Source organism: Esox lucius, chromosome 17 (assembly GCF_011004845.1).
Source record: "Esox lucius isolate fEsoLuc1 chromosome 17, fEsoLuc1.pri, whole genome shotgun sequence".
Classification (NCBI taxonomy): Eukaryota; Metazoa; Chordata; class Actinopteri; order Esociformes; family Esocidae; genus Esox; species Esox lucius.
This window is the reverse complement of record NC_047585.1, coordinates 38587721-38602643: the sequence shown is the minus strand read 5'-3', so window position 1 is coordinate 38602643 and position 14923 is coordinate 38587721. Positions and strand designations below refer to the sequence as shown.

Genomic DNA, 14923 nt, shown 5'->3' with positions numbered 1-14923 from the left:
AGACGCAGGAAGTGTGGGGATAGACGTTAGTCGTCTCTTTGACTGTTTAATGTAAGTTAATTGTCATAGTTTAGCAAGAACATTATCCAGGTGGCTTGTTATCCACATTGCTAGATTCTTTAATTTTGTTTGTTGGTGGCTAGCATTAGCCAGCTAGCTAATCACCTACCTTTCAAGTGCGGGAACATGGTTTTTTTCACGTGCAATGCATGTGGTGAGTCGCTGAAGAAAGCCCAAGTCGAAAAACATGTAAACATGTGCCGTGGGTGCGAAATTTTGTCATGCATTGATTGCGGAAAAGACTTCTGGTAAGTGCTTTGTAATTTACTCTCACTTGTTGTGTAGGATCTTTTGTGGTTGTTAATTAACGTAGCGATGGGATTGAAACTCCTTTATCACAATGTTTAAAACAAAAACTTAGCTCCCATATACAAACGTCGCAACTACAGTCGGCCGACGCCAGTGTAGCCCAGTAGTCGTGGAGTTGAGTGTACTTACAATAGTTGATATATCAAGCATGTTAATTAACAGGGGAAATGACTACAAGAACCACATCAAATGCATCACTGAAGATCAGAAATATGGAGGAAAGGGCTTTGAGGCCAAGTCCAAGAAAGGGGATGTCAAACAGCAACAGTGGATCCAAGTGAGTTCAAAACGATGTAGGCCACATTGATTTGTGTCTATTCTACACGTTGATCTTAACTGTGTGAAGAATAGATGATTAAGCGATTGATTTTCCCACAGAGAATCCAAGAAGCCATGAATAAGCCAGGAATCAGTGCCAACCTGAAAGGCGTGCTATATCAAGTCAGTTCATATGACAATGTTCCACGAAAGAAGGCAAAGTTTCAGGTTGTTTGTCTTTTGTTTGTTTGGTAGCATATGATATGATATGGCTATTTTGATCAGATGTGGTTACTTGCCAGACATGCTCATAATGCTTTGTTGTGCTCCTCACACCATCAGAATTGGATGAAGAACAGTCTCAAGATCTACAATTCCACACTGTATGACCAGGTTTGGGAGATCTTTTCAGCAGCAACAAGTAATGTGAGTATCTAAAGGTATATTTAAACAAGAAACCAGGCGAGCCTAGTTCAGCCGGCCCGCAATAGAAAGTGTTGCCATCTCGACATTCGAACCTGCGTTGCCCACATGAAAGGCTGTGTTGTTTACCACTACACAATGGAGCGTCTTGTTTCTTACTAAGTTTACATCCACCACAAATAGTGTCAATGTATGGCGTTTGCCACTGGCTGTTTTAACAGTGTATTAGCCAGTAAGCTTTACCGGTATCTACTAACTTACTGGAATAGTTATAAGAATTGCAATTGAAAGCGAGTCTGCCAAAGCTAATTCATTTCATGGCATAATGTATTTTTTTCTTTCATGGCAAAACAACATGCATTTATCTTTCATTTGTACATTTATACAATAACTATCAATAAAGGCGACGTTAACTAACTTTTTCATCAAGTGAAAAGACGAGGGAATTGTGGAATCTACCAGAAATGATTAATAAATGTTGTTTCTCTCAATCGATTCGAACTTAGATCATCCACATGAGAGGCACTTTAACCACAACGCCACGGCATTACACGTTTCAGCAGTCGCGTGACTCCATTGAGGATTGTGTTAAACTGACTAACATTTCTTATTAAGTTTACCTCAACCACAAATAGCGTTTATGAACTGTATTGCTTTTGCCACTGGCCGTTTTAACAGCTTATTAGCCAGTAATAGGCTTACTAGTATCTACTTACTTCCTAGGAATAATCATAAGAATTGAGCAATTGCTAGCAAGACTGAAGATTAACTTTTCCATGCCAGAAACAGTCGCAATATAACCGTATACAGTTTCAGTTAAGGCTTACTATAACGTAACTACTGTATGTAAGCCAGCAAATGTTTGTTTATCCTGACCCAAAACACATGCACGGATGCGTACTTCGAAAATCCACTTGAAACAGTTGCAATATAACCGTAAACTGTTTTATTTCAGGCTTACCATAATGTAGATACTAATGGTTTTTGCCAGCTATGTTTTTGTCTATACGGAATAATTCATAAGGCGTACTTCGCTTCGCCTGTGAGGAGATACAAACTCGGGACCCTTAGTTCACAAGTTCGCTTCTCTAACCACTACGCTATTTAACTGGGTTTTGGTCTATTTACAGGTTAGCTGACATTAATTAAGACTATTGATTAATTTCTCATGTGACACTGTTTTCAATGAGCTGTTTTTAATTTCAGACGTCTTCTGAAGAGACAGGTGAAACAAAACCCGTAGTTGAAATCAATGGCAATGGGAGTCAGCCATTGAGTCAGAACTGCACGTCGGCAAAACTGGAAACGGAGGAGAAGAAGAAATTAAACAAGCGGGAACGCAAAGAAGCAAGGCAAAGGAAGGCTGGTAAAAAAGAAAAGAGAGCATCAGAGAATGGTAATGTTGAAGAGGTGGATGCTGATCCAGGCAAACGGAAGGACAAGAAGAGGAAGAGGAGTTCTGAAGAAGCTGAACAAAATGGCAACGATGCTGACGTGACGACCAAGAAATTCAAGAAAAGTAAAAAAGACCATTCCAAAGGTAAGGGATAAATGTTGATGGTTTGTACATTACTTAAAACAGACAGGGTCAATTTTGCTGGTACAGAAACCGTTGCCTTCTCATCAGGAATAAAAGACATGCAAGAGTTTAGTTAGGCTAGATTTCTGCTAGACTCGTCACTGCGGCACCCCTACTTCGTGTCTGTGCTTCTTGATACTTTGTGGAAATTGCAGTATTCTTGTGTGGTTATTTATTTGGACATAAGGTATCCAGTATTGTTCCAGAGAGTATTGTTCCAGTATTGTTACCATTACAGAATTAACTTCTAGCAAATAAAAAAGAAATCACAGCACATTGGTGTTCTTGCAGTTCTGATGGGCAGTGCAAAAGCTGTTTCCCTTTTCTTTTTTTCAACTACCAATGAAATTATCATGATAGAGACATTGTAGACACTGAGACCACAAACGCTATTGACTCTTCACTTGAAATCATTGGTAAGGCCTACCACTGTCTTTGATTCAGTTTATATTTTCTCCTTACCAGATGACCAAAGCCCAGAGGGCGCTGAGGATGAAGAAAATGCAGAGGAGGAAGAGGATACTGAGGGAAAATCCGGTTCCAAAGGTACCCATTTAAGCTTTCATAGTGAGAAGATTCTTAGGCTTGATCCAAATTTTCCACACTTTTCCAAAAGTGGGTATATGCACACTCCTCTTTCGTATTTGACACATCATGGGCTGTGTTCAATTTGATTGGAAGTATGCCGACTTTACAATTGGGGAGAATTGTGGCACATTGAAATTGTAACATTCTTGAATCAAGCCACCAGGGGACAGTGTTGACTCGTCCCTCAGCGACAGAGTACTTGGATGCATGTGCTTTTCACGAATAATTGAAACGGTGACTAATTATTTGTCTAGTCATGTAAAAACTGATCCTATAAATTAAAATGTCTTGCATGTATCCATGGTCAGGTAATATGACTGTTTGTCTCCCAGGTAAATTCAACTGGAAGGGAACGATCAAGGCGGTCTTAAGACAGTCCCCCGAAGAGGGAATTGCGGTGAAAAAACTCAGAAAGAAGGTATGTTGATCTGAATCCACCAATGGATTTCATGGTACAATGATTATTTTTTGCTTCGTGGGTGTTCTGTATCACATAGTTGGTTAGCATTGTGCTTTTTGATGTCTGTTTCAATAGTGCTATGACATGGTCATGATTCTTACTGTCGCTACACATTCATGGCACCATTACATGTCTTTCCAGGTTTTGTCAGCCTACTACTCATTCAGTGCCGAGGGAAATTTCAAATCAGAAGAGGAGCTGCTAGCACTTTTCAACAAGAAGCTAAAGGGCAACCCTAAGTTTAGAGTATTGAAAGACAAAGTTAGGCTTATAAAGTAAACACAAATCTTTCATCATACCCGCGCAGTATACTTCGTCAAGGTTGTATTGATATCACAGTCCACTGTCATCCATGGTAATGCTTGCGATTTTATGTAAACGTTAAAATTAAATAATCTTTAACAAAAAAATGACTATCTCTGTAGACCGACTTGGACTTTAACAATTTGAAAATGCGGTAGACCCATGTCACCTATGCATTGATGGATCAAAAAAGCTTTTGGTGCATCAATAAGAATGAATGCAGACATTATTTCAACCTATTCAAGTCATTGGAATAGACACTTGAAGATTTAAAGAATTTGCACACAAGACACTTCACTAATAGCCATATTATCAAGCATTCTGTTTTAATCAAGTGTGTTTGTGCAAGAGCAAAAACAAAGCTAAGTGTTTTTTGGGCACCAGGACTGTGAAACTCTGGCGTAGACATGCCTAATGAATGTTCAGTAAAAGACTGACAATCGGTGAATTAGAATCACCGTTCAATGATAAGTAACTTTGCGCGATTTCTAAACACTTGATTGGCCACTCGTAGGCCTCTGGTAGGCTTATAAAGCGGTTTATGCATAGGGCCCCGCACCCAGTGCAGACACCGCTTGCACTGGAGGTCTTTGATGGTTGGGTGCTGGCCACCAGTGCTGGGCAGTTCATCACTCGTTCCCGGGCCTTCCGGTCAACCATGATGCATCCACCAATCCACACTGGCACAGGCCATTCCCCTGAATCGTGCCATTTGCATGTTGTAACCTTTCAAGATTAAACTTATTTCTTTAACTTTTTTCAGCACTGTATCTAATAACACACACGTTTAACCATTCAGAATGTGTTAAGGCCAATCTCAGGCAATTGAAACACATTTGTTTGGAGCATTGGAGCCCCTCAGGGCTGCGTACTCAGTCCCCTCCTGTATTCACTGTTCACGTATATGCCTGTCTGGCCACACACCGCTCCAACGTCATTCTTAAGTTTGTGGCCGACACCACCATCCATCACTCTCATCATCAATGATGAGACTGAATACAGAGAGGAGGTAAGTGACATGGCTGCATGGTGCCAGGACAACAACCTCAAGACTAAGGAAATGATCGTGGACTTCAGCAAGTGGAAGACTAAGGATACACATCGATGTAGCTGAAGTGGAAAGAGTCAGAATTCAAGTGCCTTGGTGTGTTCATCAAGGATGACCTCGCCTGGTCCAGGCAGTAAAAACATCCCGAAAGCGCCTATACTTCCTGAGTAAACTAAAGAAGTTTGGCATGTCTGCAAAAACTCTCACCAACTTCTCCAGGTGCACCATTAAGAGCATCCTCTCAGGCGGACTTGCTGATCACATCATCGGTTGCCATTTCCCTTCCATGCAGGGCATCTACCATACACAATGCTTTAGGAAGGCACGGAACATACAAGACTACAGCCACCCGGGCTATGGTCTGTTCACACTGCTACCATTTGGTAGACGTTACCGGAGCATCAGGGCACGCATTTCCAGAATTGCAAACAGTTCTTTCCCCCAGCTCATGAGGCTTCTCAACCAGCAACATTGTTTTATTGATCACATGAACACTTCATATGCTCTGGACACTTTCTATGTACCTTCAATGCACATTAACACATTTTATTGTATCCATTTGTAGGCACTACTAAACTTATATTTATAATATTTAAGATTCCTTTTCATACTGTCCTTATTTCTGTTTCTACAATCTCTGGTATTGCTGGTAGTTTCTAGTATGTATATTTTGCCTATTATTTGTGCTTTACATATTTCTTAATGCCAACTGTCACGTTCCATGTCACAAGAATTTCACAGTTCAGAATAACGTTGTTATTCGGTGCATCTGACAAAAATACTTAGACTTTGACATTGATGCTCCAGATACTCAACTACTCTATAGGACAGTTTTATTGCATCTTTAATCAGCACAACAGTTTTCATCTGTGCTAATATAATCGCAAAATGATTTTCTAATGATCCTATAGCCTTTTAAAATGATGATAAACATGGTTTAGCAAACAAAGTGCCATTGGAACAGGACTGTTGGTTGCTGATAATTGGCCTCTTTCCGCCTGTGTAGATATTCCATTAAAAATCTGCTGTTTACAGCTACAGTAGTCATTTACAGCATTAGCAATGTCTACACTGTATTTCTGATGAATTTGATGTTATTTTAATGGACACAAGTTATTTTGAAAACAAGGACATTTCTGAGTGACTCTAAACGTTTGAACGGTAATGAATATACCAGACATTTAAAATGGCTCTTTCATTGAAATTTCTCACTCCTGTTACTTTTATTCAGTCCTGTTACCCTTCATATGAGTAACAGGACTCAAAGTAATAGGACTGAATTTTTTAGCATAACGTTTGCAAATAAATGAAATATAGCCGCATGGCCTATGATAGTATCATGAGTACACTTAGCATCTTCAAGTGGTTTACCAAAACTGTCTTTAAAAAAAAAATATTAATCTAAGAAATAATCTAGGTAACAGGACTGAGATTGACATTCTCAGTCATACTTTTACAATTTGATAATAAAATACAGAAAAAAAAGAGTGTTAGAACTGTTTGTTCTTCCCATGGCCTTCAGGGAAATTATGCTACTTCCTTTTGCTCATGTGACTTGTGGAATTTTCTTAAGGGGGAATGTGTCAGTGTAACAGGACTGAGTGAAAACCTGGGGACAACTTTTTTGGGGGGGAATTTTTTATGAGAACATGTTTAAATTGGAAACACACTAATACAAAAAAATATGATTTCTGAAGGATTGTAATCGTATTTCATGGTGATGTGTAGTCTTTGAGGGGATGGTGGGGATGGGCTAACATCCTATTTTCTGTCTTCCTGCGTCATTTTTAAGGTTTTACCTGATGTATCATCAGATTGCAATTTGCACAAACTGCAGGACACTTGATAATGTAATGTATTAAACAGATACTTATCATGCATATTTATGCACAACATCTTTTTTACTCAAAATGCGTACAAATTGCTCTAGTCAGAATACTCTCGTTTGTGCAGCGGTAAAAGTTCAACCTGAGACCGCGTAGTGAGTTAAAAAGCCTTTGACAACCCACGGAACCACAGGGCAGAGGTGTGCTCAAACTCCACTGCTCGCGACGTAGGTCGCGGTGTATCAAAGCAGTAATTTGTTATGCTAAGTTGCTATTGACTTGTATGAACTATTTACTTGTATGGGCCAAGAAAAGGTGGTTGAGTTGATGCCCCTGGTCCATGCCACAGCTGTTCCAATTGGGAATGGGAACCTGGCGTGTGGCGCCGTTGATGAACGCACTGGCTAGCTGCCACCAGCCGGCCCAGGATCTACTTTTTGAGGCATGGATAGTCACTTGGAGGGTTTAAATAAGACACTGATTTGGGGGTTGAAATGAAAACATGGAATAAAACTGGCTTTGAGGGCCTGATGTTTTACTACCACTGGAGTACAGGGTAATGCTTTTATTGTTGCCGACAGTAAGCCCCGGATCAATAGTTCAGGTATCTGATGGCTTATGGGTAAAAACTGTCTATGAGCCTGGAGGTCTGGGACTGCCCATCCCTGGCTTAGGCCTGAGCTCAGAAGGCTGAAACGCTTATGACTAGCTTTGTTTTGTTTGTGCCGTTTTGCTTGGATAGAAGAACAAGAACAATTCAACATTTCGTGTGCTTCATGGGTAATAATGGCTGGTGTGGTGGAGGACAGTGGTTCTCCTTCGCAGACTCATTTCTGCGATTTGATGTGGATGGAGGGGGGAAGGGGAGGGGCGCACCTGAGGTGAATTTGACTCTCACGCGGGACGGCTAATGCACATTCCTCGGCGCCCAGAACAGAGTTCACTTGGCCAGGTACACAGAAGCCCCATAGAATCAAGGCATTGGTGTCAGCCTCAGGTGAAGTCCTAATGCTGTCTGATTTCCACCTCTCGAATGAGCAGCCGGTACCTGTGCGCGCACACACACACACACACACACACACACAGTCACTGGAAGATGCTGGAGGAAATCTCCCCAGCTTTATGAAGCTCCTGCTAATCCCACCAAGTTTAACACTGATCCTCATTCATTACTGTGCTTACATGTAATTATATATTGCATACCTTAGGTATTAGGAAAGCTGTTACTCAAGTTTGGAAGCATTAAAATTGTGTTTTCTTGCCTGTATTAGAGCACAATATTTTTTCCCCGTAGCAGACCCCACATATCCCTCACAAAAGTCAGGGCTGCCCAACGCTGTTCCTGGAGACTTACCCTTTCTAGGAACTGATCTGCTGTCCAGGAAGAGGGGCAACCCTGGCATAAGTCAATTCATGAAAGTGCCTTTTGGGTATTGTAATTCCCAGTCAATTGTAACATTGTCATAAAGTGACCAAGTTGATAACAGGTCTAAATGCATTGAGAATTCAACTGCATAATTTGTTATTATTAAACTGGAACACTGGTTTTATATGAATTTCAGTAGATCAACTGTGGAATAACAAGGGAGAATATTCAAGAATGACAAATGATAAGCTTACAATGCTATAACACTGTATTTCAGTATTACTGTGCTGTATTCAGTTCAATATGTGTAACATACATTTTTGCAGTTATTTGTTATTTTTACTCTGAATTTAATCACTGAATTTGTAATAGACAAAAGGGAAAGAAATGCCTTTTGCTCCTGGGTATTCATGCTGTTCTTTTATGTTTAAAAAAAAAAGTTGCCAGTTTCCTCAGAGATTTTGTGATATCCAATTCACAATTTAGGCCCTGACACAATTAATGACACCCCTACTAATTATTGAGTTAATGTCTTTCAGCAACACCCATTGCTCACTGGTGCATAAAATCCAGCACGTAGCCATGATATCTCCATAGGCAAACATTGGCAGTAGCCTACAATGGATCATACTGAAAACACTGTGACTTTAAACATGGTACTGTCATAAGATGCCACCTTTGCCACAGGTCAGTTTGTGAAATTTCGGCCTTACTAGATCTGCCCTGGTTAACTGTAAGTACTATAATTGTGAAGTGGAAGCGTCTAGGAGCAACAACAGCCCAGTAGACCACACTAACTCACAGAGCAGCGATGAGTGCTGAAGCGTGTAGCGTGTAAAAATTCAAAGACGAGGTTGGTGTGGAGGATACTGAGTGGCTTGCACAGAGCCCTGACCTCAACTCCATTGAACACCATTTGGATGAATTGGAATAGCGATTGCGAGCCAGGCCTTTTGGTCCAACATCAGTGCCTGACCTCATAAATGCTCTTTTGACTGAATGTGCACAAATTCCCTCAGAGACACTCCAAAATATTGTGGAAAGCTTTCCTTGAAGATTGGTGGCCAGTATAGTTGCAAATGGGAGGGCCAACTCCATTTTAATGCCCATGGTTTTGGAATGGTCGGGTGTCCACAAACTTTTGGCTATATACTTTATATGTTAGTGCCCTTGATAAAAGTCTGCAATCTGGTAGGAGATAGAAATTAATTAGTAGGTGAGTGGAACACTATCTCAACCATTTGATCACTGGCATGGACGAGAGAAGACAGGTGAATTTCAAATGTGTACTTGAATCTCATATTTCTTTCATTGACAGCTGGAAACTAATATGCCTGTTTAAAAAGCTGTGCTGTGTTAATGGTGTAACAACCTAAAGACAACTCAGGCGTTTCCTTACCCATAAGCTGATGATATGTGACGGATTACCCCATAGTGCTCTGTTATACTACGGGAGTCAAATGTAAACTTATTTTGAAAGGCAAAGCAAATAGAAAATAATGCCTTGCATAACAAATTAGCTTCATGACTGACATGGAAGACAGAATGCTGAGAGGCCTACCTCAAGTAGTGTTACAAAATAACATGGCATAATAACCATAATTTAGTTGCCATCAACATTTGACCCTCCTATCCTTTGGGTATCCGGGATACAGGACATGTTTCGCCTTTTTTTTCCGTTGTTATGGTCATATATTCTAAACCTAGAGGCACCATTTGTCAACACACACTTCAACTGGCAGACAGCATTGTTATTCCACCCTGTTGTGGGAAGAATAGTGTTTAAATCCCTGTCTAGTCCAAAATACTGGTCCTGTTTTAGATGATCAAAAACACAACATATAATGGATCAATTGTGATTGACATAAAAACAATAATGAATAGTAATTTAAAATGCCAGGTAATTCATTCATTTCAAATTGAACCATCTCACATTACATTGCAATCACAACGCTTAGCAGGTGATGTTTCAATTGCTGGCAAGACAGATCCAACAGGGGTTTCACAAATCAATTGGATTAATTAGAGAATCAAGTGTGCTAATTCAGGGCTACAGCAATATAGTGGACTTTGTAGATCCCCCAAGGAGAGATTTGAAAACCATTGCACTAGATATTAGCGCTAGAATATTTGCTTTTAAAGACAAGATCCTTAAGGTGGTAGTTCACCCATTTTTAAATGTCAATGTTTTCTCTGTGCTTGCAGATGGTGTCATTGACCTGTGTATTATGAAAATGTGTTTTACGAACACTTCAAGCACTCCAAACCCGTCCAGCCCATCAGAACTTAATTTTAGATTATGTTGCTGCCACATATTCTTTTTTTTTCTATTCAATGGCCCCCTAATCTATATTTGCATATTTTTGTTGTTGTTGTGAACAGCGTTGGTTAAACATGTATTCATGACACAGTGAATTATTAATTTTTTCTTTTAGTGCAGAGACTAACATTTTTATTTAATGTGTGTTGGAGCATTTTATAATATTCTTAGACATACATAATGCATTGCAATTATCCATTGCAATGCAGTTAATCAGACAAGCAGATCCCTTTTTCGAACCAAAATATACCAAAACTGTTTGTGGGATAAAATACTCAGAAACAATGTTAATAAAGTTAGATTTTGGGTTCTGATTGAGTACTATGGTTGAACTTAGCTCATTAGTTATTTTCTTCAATCATTACCTATGATTAATTTATAAATCCCAACATTTTTAAATAAATATTTTCTCATGTTTGCTAATCCCATTTCGATACAACTGCAGCTTTAAGTACACGTCACCAGCAGACCAGGAAGCTACAGATAGCATAAAACAAGATAAGTAGCGTTATATGAAACATGCTTGATGATAGTGAATTCGTAAATCTACGAAATAGATTTAGAAAAGATGCTGAATTTCTTATGCAAGGGGTTTCAGCGGGTGACCGCAACGAGAAGAGTAAGTTACAGTAGACGTTTGTTACTCAAATGGTCTGGCAACTAGTACAGTAGCGTAGATGGCTAACACCAGGAGTTGCTGGATAATTAAGTCATGAAATTATTTCAAGAAATAAATCTACTAAATAAAAAGTGTTTCTGTGTATCATATTGACTTTTCCGAAATTGTAATTTCTATTTATATATCTAAGGTTTGCCAAGTTGCTGAGGTATTTTTGTTTGTAACACCGGGTGTTCCACGTCTTCACTTTTCTGTAAAGAAAACAAGATGATTGTTAACGTTAGAATAATCTGTTAAAACAGTTATAACAAACAGGTGATTGTAACAGTATTGCCAACGGTATTGCAGACGTTTTTCCTTTGCAGCATGCACATTAAGTACCGGCTAATATACAGTTCATTAGCCAACATTGTAATATTATACAGGAGATTGAGTTGGCAGATATGGCTACAGGAGTATAATTGTCTTATCTTCTTCGTTTAAATGGGCAACGTGCCACTGATTCTTGATTGTTTTGACTGCGATAAAGCTGTGTCAGTACCGAAGCAACACGATAGTTTCAGACTATATAATCTGCACTATACTCAAAACTCGGCCTGATGGTTGCGTAAACTGATATACGAAAAAAAAACTGATAAACTCAACATTGGCTGTGGAGTGGTCCGGGCTATTTTGTTACTGAGAATATTTTGTGAATAATTTAATGTATTTATACACTTTTAAAAATACAATTGAAGTGGTTATTTGAACTGGAAGAAGATAACTGCAACTTTGCGGGTCTATTTTTCTCTAGAGAATTTAGTTCTTATTCCAGGGCACTGAGTTTGTACCTGTGGATGGACCTCACAGCTAGTCCAACTCACCAGACCAGCCAACTGCTGTCTTTGATACTTTTAATCAGCTGAAAATTATACAGATGAATAGGCTTTCCAAGAAGTAAACTTATAGCATAATTGGCAGTAGGCTTTATGTTTCGTCCTAACATGTCTTGAACCTTGAGAGGTGTGGATTGGCCACCTTTTGTGCTTTTATTCTAGTGTAAAAAGTAAATTTATAGCATAATGGGCAGTAGGCTTTATGTTTCGTCCTAACATGTCTTGAACCTTGAGAGGTGTGGATTGGCCACCTTTTGTGCTTTTTATTCTAGTGTAAATTTTTCTCATTCTGTTGAAATTCAATCTGATTTTAAAGACCTGTGCTTTTGGCCCAGTTTTGGCTGATCCCTTGCCAGACAGATGAAATTCAGCATTTAACTCATTAATGGTGTAGCCTAGGCTTGGGCTTTAAGTCATTGCAACAAGTCTCAAAACAGTAAAAATGTGGAACTGAATCATTGCACATGGTCGACCACCTGGCCTTTTCAATAAAAATCGATTTAGTAGGCCAGATTAAGACTTCAAATAGCAAACCTCATGCATTTAAGTCAATAAAAACCATGGACTTAAGTCCACATTGTCAGTTGTCCATGTTAAGTACATTCATCTCAAATATGTTATGATATAGCATAGCCAAGGCCTGCTGCATTACAGTGATCACTGAATTTATTCTCCAACCTGCAGGTCAAGAAGAAAAAGATGTCAAACCACTTCCACGTATCAACCGCCATTCTGTCTTCTGGATTGGGATGTCTGCCGGGTTGACTTATTACTTTGACTTCTTCCAGGTCATCATGGAGAACAATGATATCAAAAGGTGTTGTTTGTGAAGAAAAAATGCAGCGTTTGTCCACAAGCCAGTCCAGTTGTATAGAAATGATAGAAAGTGCCGGTTTTGTCAGTAGGTTGTATGATATTAGTGTTTTGTAGTCTAGAACAGATTCTGTTAAGACATTTCTGCCGGCTAGATAAACAACCATCTCTTTGATTCCAGGTTAACCAAAGAGTAGACTGGTTACTGTAATTGGAGGAGTTTCAAATATAGCGTTATTATTGTCTTATTTGGTTAAGCACTTTTATTCACTCAGGTTCATCTAAATTCTCAGTGTTTGCTGTAATGTGTTTTTTGATGACCGTGTTTCACAAAAACCTAAGTTGATGTCAGGTAGGGACTCATTTCCCTTGTCTTCTATTGTTTTCCAGCTGGTGGTTCAATGTTGGTGTGACCCTGCTGTTAATATGCCTGACTTTGGCCGCATTTTGCATTGTGTACCTGGAGTGGTTCCGGGGCATAAAGCACTACGACCAGGAGTATCCGGCCGTCGCCCCGGTAACCACGGCAGCCTTCATAGCGGCATCAATCAGGTGCCTCTCAGTGATATTTTACATTCTCTTGACTGACATGGGGAGGTTCTCTAACCTGCAGTCTCTCTCGGTCTCTGTGACTTAGTCTTGTGTCTCTTGTAGAGCAAGGTGCATCACAGATTTTATGAATGTCGTTAGTTCATGCAGATTAACCATCTCTTTTGGCTGGGTTTTGTGGACAAATAACCTTACTCTAGCTTGATGTCCTGTTAATAGCGCAACAGCTGTCTGGCTCACAAATAAAACCGATTCAAGAATGTAATCTGTTGTCACAGTATCCCAGAAAAGGGATTAACGTTAGTAAATAAATAATTATATCCTGAACAATAGATTAAAGTAAACAAATACGTTAATCTCTGCTTTTTTTTTGTTGTGCTTCAAATCCCCTCTGCCTTGAATTAGTCATCTTGTTTGTTTGTCTTGGCAAACCCTGTGGTACAATCCTGTCAATGTTGTCAAATACCCCTCCTAGTTCAGGGGTTTGGCCATGAACCTAATTTGCGTATTGGAAAATTATTTGTGATCTGGCGAGACTGATTAAACTATAGTTAAAGCTTCATTGTCTGTAATACTGGTTAGCACTATCCCTTACCCGGTCCCCTTTAGTTTAACCGGGGATTTGACTGGCTGGCTCATCTACATTGTTAGCTCCTTTGTGACAGTCAAGCATTCTCTGCTGGTCAACACAAAGAAATTAAGCCAGTTGGTTCACAAAGCACTGTAGCTATAAATTATTTCGTTTGGATCGTTGTCTGTCAAAATGTATCAATTAGGCTTTTAATTAGATGTTGAATAACAAAAATCTATTGTAGAATGTTGTGCATTAGATTTTAGATTAGTGCCTGTCTGGCACCAACTCGACAATTACCAGCAACTGCTGTCATTTCAGATTATCCTCAATATTGACTATTGTCATTCGACATTCTGTTAATCAAACTTGAGTTCATGAAAACCACCCTTCTCCAGTCAACAATTTGTTTTCCCTTCTTGTCCCCAGTTTTAATATAGCACTTTGGCCTGTGTGGTCCTTCATTACCCCTGTCATCCTCTTCACCCAGTTCATGGGAGTTGTCATGGCGATATCAATGCTTGGGTGAAATTTTAAGGTAAGATCCCAAATTCACTTTAAAATCAAGGTGGTCTTAATTAATCAGCAGTATAGTTCAACTGCGCAATAATCTGTTGTGAACTGTATGTTAGTGTCTTTTCAATCCAATACTTTCCCTCCCATTTCAAAATGATATTTCACAAGTAACAATGGTAGATGCATATGTACTTATTGTTGTTTCTTTTTACAGTAATAAAGGCTCAACAATGTGAATGGCTCCACTTTGACTCACTAATCTTATTAAATACATAATATTCAGGAATTAACCTTTTTTTTACAAGCATATTGTTCTGTTAAATTACCAAAGCATTGTGTTTGATTATTATTATTTTTTTTAATCAGTTTTATGCTATTAACAGGGTCTTTCAATTTGTAAAATATTTAACTTTTTGTAAAATAAATACAAATGTTTGGCA

At 39.2% G+C, this 14923-nt stretch overlaps 2 protein-coding genes across 2 annotated transcripts; both read left to right on the top strand.

Annotated features, from left to right (window-relative positions):
- lyar (Ly1 antibody reactive homolog (mouse)) lies at positions 1-4077 on the top strand. Its single transcript, NM_001310999.1, is given in 8 exon segments — positions 1-308; positions 532-646; positions 748-855; positions 970-1053; positions 2257-2590; positions 3095-3175; positions 3550-3635; positions 3819-4077. Coding segments are annotated over 8 exon segments (1068 nt in total). The 5' UTR covers positions 1-186; the 3' UTR covers positions 3957-4077.
- A 6895-nt stretch (positions 4078-10972) lies between these two features.
- On the top strand, positions 10973-14923 carry tmem128 (transmembrane protein 128). The gene is made up of 5 exons (XM_010880796.3): positions 10973-11159; positions 12719-12851; positions 13238-13399; positions 14397-14505; positions 14698-14923. Exons 1-4 carry the CDS (start codon positions 11060-11062, stop codon positions 14494-14496), a joined length of 495 nt encoding a protein of 164 aa, XP_010879098.1. The 5' UTR covers positions 10973-11059; the 3' UTR covers positions 14497-14505; positions 14698-14923.